At 36.3% G+C, this 6,712-nt stretch overlaps 1 protein-coding gene across 3 annotated transcripts in view; it reads left to right on the top strand.

Annotated features, from left to right (window-relative positions):
* Nucleotides 1-6,712, top strand: part of TMPO (thymopoietin) — a 33,830-nt gene that overhangs the window by 14,201 nt on the left and 12,917 nt on the right. For 2 of the 3 annotated variants that reach the window (XM_006084114.3, XM_006084112.3), the window contains exon 4: nt 2,831-2,989. In XM_006084114.3, coding sequence (XP_006084176.1) covers nt 2,831-2,989 — 159 coding nt within the window. Of the gene's footprint in view, nt 1-2,830; nt 2,990-3,981; nt 6,696-6,712 lie in introns of those variants that run through there. The other variant, XM_006084111.3, reaches the window with a different exon arrangement.

Raw genomic sequence — 6,712 nt, 5'->3', positions numbered from 1 at the left:
CAACCTCCCCTGGCCGCTGACCCTTCATCGGTCCCCATCTCCCCCCCCCCCCTTCATTTGGGGGCTGGGCCTCCTGGCCAATTGCCCACCGTCTCCTCCTCTGTTTGGGGCTGGGCCAGCGGGACCCCATCCATTCACGAATTCGTGCACTGGGCCTCTAGTCAGTATATATTAAACTACATGTTGGTTGGTATACAGACTATTCCTTTTTCTCCCCCAGCTATATGGAGGTTTAGTTTACAAAATTATATATATTTAAGGTGTGTAACTTGATGTTTTGATATATATAATCATTGTGAAATGATCACCATAATCAAACTAATTAACATATCCATCACCTCACATAATTTTCTTTTGTGTGGTGAAAGCACTTAAGGTTTAACTTCTTACCAAATTTGAAGTATATAATAAATACAGTATCATTAACTATGACCCATGTTACGCATTAGATTTCCAGAACTTACCCATCTTGAAATTTTATACCTTCTGACCAACATCTTCCCATTTCCCCCTCCCTAGCTGTTCATCTCAAGACTACTTATATAACATTTTGAGATATGTGTTGTTTCTAAAAATATACATTGTCATTTTATTCATCTTACAGAAATCAGGAGAAGACATACAGCTAGTTTAAAACAAAAAATAAAAGCAATTTTTTTGCTTTAAATCAGGGGTCCTCAAAGTTTTTAAACAGGGGGCCAGTTCACTGTCCCTCAGACCGTTGGAGGGCCGGACTATAGTTTAAAAAAAAACTATGAACAAATTTCTATGCACACTGCACATATCTTATTTTGAAGTAAAAAAACAAAACAGGAACAAATACAATATTTGTATTTGCATGTGGCCCGTGGGCCGTAGTTTGAGGGCCCCTGCTTTAAATTGTCATTGACATTGAAGTGTTGAGAATTATTTTAGCCCATCTAGAGTGTCTCAGCTGTGCACCAAAAAGCTGCCAGTTCAATTTCTGGTCAGAGAACAAACCTGGGTTGCAGGTTCAATCTGGTTGGGGCAAGTATAGAGGACAATGAATCAATGTTTCTCTCTCACATTGATGTTTCTTTCTTTCTCCCTTCCTCTGTCTAAAGCATGTCCTCAGATGAGGGTTAAACAAAAAGTTTATTTTTTATTTTTTTATTTTTTTTAAATATATTTTATTGATTTTTTACAGAGAGGAAGGGAGAAGGATAGAGAGTTAGAAACATCGATGAGAGAGAAACATGGATCAGCTGCCTCCTGCACACCCCCCACTGGGGATGTGCCCGCAACCAAGGTACATGCCCCTGACGAATTGAACCTGGGACCCTTGAGTCCGCAGGCCGACGCTCTATCCGCTGAGCCAAACCGGTCAGGGCCAAAAAGTTTATTTATATTCAATTTTACTTTGCCATCTAATTGTTATAATTTCTGTTACACAGTTTTCATAAAATGTGGTTCAACACTAAATTTACACAATTATATATATTTCCAAACATATTCATCTTGCATAACTGAAGTTTTGTATCTTCTGACCAACATTATGCCAAACACATTTACATTTTTAAAAGTGATTTATAGCCCTAGCTGGTTTGGCTCAGTGGATAGAGCGTCGGCCTGTGGACTGAAGGGTCCTGGGTTTGATTCCAGTCAAGGGCACATGCCTGGGTTATGGGCTGGATCCCCAGCAGGAGGCAGCCAATCAGTGATTCTCTCTCATCATTGATGTTTCTGTCTCTCTCTCCCTCTCCCTTCTCTGAAATCAGTAAAAATATATTTTTAAAAAATGGATTTATAGTATTTTTTCCATAACTGGATGGCTATTTTTGTTGTTGTTTAATATGTTTTTATTGATTTTTCTTAGAGAGGAAGGGAGAGGGATAGAAAGATAGAAACATCAATGAGAGAGAAACATCCATTGGCAGCCTCCTACACACCCCCAATGGGGTAACAAGCCTGCATGTGCCCTGACCGGGGAATTGAACTGGAGGACCTCTTGGTTCATGGGTTAGTGCTCAACCACTAAGCCACTCTGGTTGGGCAGGTTGTTAAATTAATCCCAGTAATTTAGATGAGTACAATCGTTTAATAAAAAATAGATTTTCTACAAAGGCAAGTACTATTATGTAGTACTGGAGAAAATATACAAATTCTAAAACTTTTGAGGCAAAAATACTCAGTCCTATCTGGTTCTTCAGTAGGTTATCTAAAAGGACCTATATCAATCTACTATGTATCCCATGCTATAAAGGAAACATTGTTGTAATTTTGTGTTAAAATACTATGAAAATATATTTTTATAAAATAATTCATTATACAACTCTGGCCGGATGGCTCAGTTGGCTGGAGTCCATACACCAAAAGGTTGAGGGTTCGATTCCCAGGTAGGGGTGCATATGGGAGGCAACCAATTGATGTTCCTCTTCTTCCCCTTTCTCTAAAACTATAAAAACATCCTCAGGCAAAGGTTAAAAACAAATAATTATTTAAAAAAGAATTCATTTTTCATTTTTAAGCACTTAAATAATTAGAAAGGAAAAAATGAAAGTAACATTTTAATGTTGCTAAAGATAATGTCTGAGTTTATCTTAAATAAGACAATGTAAGTACTAAAGCAGCGGTTCTCAACCTGTGGGTCGTGACCCCTTTGGCGGTCGAACTACCCTTTCACAGGGGTTGCCTAAGACTATCCTGCATATCAGATATCTACATTACGATTCATAACAGTAGCAACATTACAGTTATGAAGTAGCAACGAAAATAATTTTATGGTTGGGTCACAACATGAGGAACTGTATTTAAAGGGCCAGAAGGTTGAGAACCACTGTATACTAAAGCGAGTTCTGCCTTAATACAGGAACAACCAGGAAGCTATATGAGAAAAAGCTGTTGAAATTGAGGGAACAAGGAACAGACTCAAGATCTTCTACTCCTTTCCCAACAATTTCTTCTTCAGCAGAAAATACAAGACAGAATGGAAGTAATGATTCTGACAGATACAGTGACAACGAAGAAGGTAAAGTTTTAAATGATGTTAATCAAATATATGTGATTTTTTTTCAGACTCATAAGATACAGTAACCATGCAAATGATAAAATTTAAGATATTACCAAGACATGTCATTTTTTTTCATACTATATCATTAATTTTCCAAGTAATTTGATTTAAATAGCTTTTGTTGAAAACTCTAAGAAACAGAAAAGTACAAGTGTCTAATATTCTGTCACCTAAAATTACCTAAGTACCTGTGTCTTTTTTGCTTCAAATCTCATTTTTCTCAGAGAATAAAATATTACAAATAAAGATAAAGTTCCCCCACTTAGCCCTTTCCAAGTATCATCTACATAGAAATAATCACTGACATTAGTTCTATGCTTTCCAGCCCATTTTAAAATGTTTTTTTTATATGCATCTATCTAATACATGGTATTACTTTGTACTTTAAAAGATCTATATAAATGATATCATGCTAAATCTTGTCACTTTTCTTTATTCTATTATACTACCAAGATCTCACTTATCACTTGTCTGTTTTATTCCTTATAATTAATAAATAGCAGTAGTGTTTACATATGGCATGTTTTCTCTGTTCTCTATAGGCATTTTAAATTGATAGTTTTTGCTAGATAATCTGATTTCAAGGCAACTTCAGAGCAGATATTTTAGTGGACTATTTTAAGAAAATTTGACCATATATTTAAATATTTTTGAAAATAGTACAAGAAATAAATGACCTTTTAAAATTTATTATAAGAACAAGTTTATATTTATAAATGTTCAATTCATTTATATGACTTGTTTTATAATTTCATAATTAATTAATTTGACCCAAATTACTTATATCTCTTAAGCATTGCCTGCCAGGGCATAGTTTGTCAAATTGGTTGTTCCGAGTATGAAATATAGAGCCTTTTCCTTCAACAGCACTATGTTAGCAAAGAGGCAAAGAATAAAATCAGCTTAAACACAAGTAATGCTTAAACTTCCTGCCTCTTTTGCCTCTACAGGAAAGAAGAAAGAACACAAGAAAGTGAAGTCCACTAGGGATTTTGTTCCTTTTTCTGAACTTCCAACTACTCCCTCTGGTGGATTTTTTCAGGGTATTTCTTTTCCTGAAATCTCCCCCCGTCCTCCTTTGGGCAGGACTGAACTACAGGCAGCTAAGAAAGTGCATTCTTCTAAGGGAGACCCACCTAGGGAAACTCTTATTGCCACAACCTTGCCTGGCAGGGAACAGTTGCACAAGTTAGCCTCTGGAGGGAATTTGTTCATTTCCTCCAGTTCTAGCCATGATAGATGTTTAGAGAAAAGTTCTTCGACATCTTCTCAGCATGAACTCGCTGCCATGTTGGTCTCTGCTGCAGCTTCTCCTTCACTGATTAAAGAAACCACCACTACTTGCTATAAAGACATAGGAAATAATTACTGTGGAGAGAAAAGTGGAATTCAACCATTTTGTACTGAGAGGTCCCATGGTTCAAGTCAGTCGATTCTGTCCAGTAAAAGGAAAACACTAGAAGAGTCTGAGAGATCACAAGTAATTTCTCCACCACTTGCTCAGGCAATCAGAGATTATGTCGATTCTCTGTTGGTCCAGAGTGGGGTTGGTAGTTTGCCTGGAACTTCTAACACTACACCCTCACTGGATATAGAAAACATATGGAAGAGAATTGATCAATCTAATTTTCAAGAAACTGAATCTCTGTCTCCTCCACGAAAATTGCCTAGACTGAGTAAAAAGTTAGGAGAGGAAAAGGATTCAGGTTCCTTTGTGGAATTTCAAAATATACGTGGATCTGAATCCATGTCTTCTTTTGCTACAACTGTTGTCTCTCACTCACTTGCTACCTTAGGCATAGAGATGTCTAAGCAATCACAGCATGATAAAGTAGATGCCTCGGGACTATCTTTTCCTTTCCACGAATCTATTTTAAAAGTAATTGAAGAGGAGTGGCAGCAAATTGACAGGCAGCTGCCTTCATTGGCATGCAAGTATCCAATATCTTCCAAAGAGGCAACACAGATATTATCAGTTCCAAAAGTAGATGATGAAATCCTGGAGTTTATTTCTGAAACCACTCCACCAGCAGGTATTCAGGTAGCTTCAACTGATAAACAGTTGGACTCAGCACTTTGTAGAGCATATGAAGCTGCAGCATCAGCATTGCAGGTTGCAACCCATACCGCCTTTGTAGTTCGGGCTATGCAGGCTGACATTAGTCAGGCTGCACAAATTCTTAGCTCAGATCCTAGTGATAGCCACCAGGCACTTGGGATTCTGAGCAAAACATATGATGCAGCCTCATTTCTTTGTGAAGCTGCATTTGATGAAGTAAAGATGGCTGCCCATACCATGGGATCTTCCACTTTAGGTCGCCGTTATCTCTGGTTGAAGGATTGCAAAATTAATCCAGCTTCTAAGAATAAGCTGGCTGTTACTCCCTTTAAAGGTGGGACATTATTTGGAGGAGAAATACACAAAGTAATAAAAAAGCGTGGAAATAAACACTAATAAAGTTAAAAATAAAGACGCCCATCTTATCTTTGATATAGGGAACTTAGCAGATTTTCTAGGAATTTTAAGTACTTTTAAATCAAAAAAATTTTAAGGTCTTTTTAGTTTCCAGATGGGGCTGATTTCAAAATGTCAAGCCATCAAATTATAGTTTAAAAGTAATTGCCTACATAGAACTGCCTTTTAAAAAAGGTTGCACAGATAGAAATCCTGATACAATTTAAAGCTTTGTAGTTACATTTTTATCTCAAATTGTTCACTCCTTTCCATAAGATTTTATAACTCTTCAAAACTAGTTCTATTAACTAGAATATAAGTAGAGTCTTCGCTGGTCTTAATATCTTTGTACTTTCTACAGCTTTTCTACATTTTTTTTCTTTCATTATTCTCCCTTTTGTTTGTTTTTATGTCTACAGTATCATTCATAATATTCTAGATTATTGCATCTCAGTGTGCCAGTCTTCAGACTGTTACTGATCCACAGACAAGCATGCACCAGAACTTGAATGTAGGAACACTTTTCAGATTAATGACAGGGTTTGTTTTCTTGGTAAAATTTTATTGATAGAGAAAACAGTGTGCAGACCTACACTCTGTTGTAAGAGCTTCATTTCTTCATGGGCTGGTGGCAAACAGTTTGTTGACCACACTGAGAAACATTGCTCAACCATGATACTCTAGGATAGTGCATTCTCACTATCACTGTAGTTTATTAGATGAACTCCATACTGGAAAGATGGGAATTTAAAAGTAACACTTTCAACACTTTGCAGTTCATAGGTTTAATCTAAATTCTAAAAGCAAATTTAAGTTAGTTGGGTGGTGTGTTTTTTTAAGTCATAAGAAATCATACTATACCCCAGTATCTTTGTGTCTATATAAAACAATATATTATCTTGTGTTTTCATTTCTATGATTGTAAGATGAGAGTTTAACTGTAGAGGCATTTGATAATCGAACTTCTTTGTACTTTTATGAAAATAATAGTATTTAAGTATAAACAAAATATGCTCCCTTGGGTACTCATAGGCAGATTCTTAGACTATACATGCCCATCTTTGCAGCTTTCTGGGAATAATTTTATTTGTTATTTGTCTTCTGAAATGTACATGTATACATGTACCTACTAAGTGCTGTGTGACTTTAAAAATGTATTACTGTAGAATGCTTCTGCAAATTCAATAAAGTTGTTAAATTTGAACAGTTTTGTGTGGTCTCCAGCA

This window comes from Myotis lucifugus, unplaced genomic scaffold (genome assembly GCF_000147115.1).
Source record: "Myotis lucifugus unplaced genomic scaffold, Myoluc2.0 scaffold_10, whole genome shotgun sequence".
In the NCBI taxonomy this organism is placed as follows: Eukaryota; Metazoa; Chordata; class Mammalia; order Chiroptera; family Vespertilionidae; genus Myotis; species Myotis lucifugus.
The sequence above is the reverse complement of the archived record's forward strand: the minus strand, read 5'-3'. Positions and strand labels throughout refer to the sequence as shown.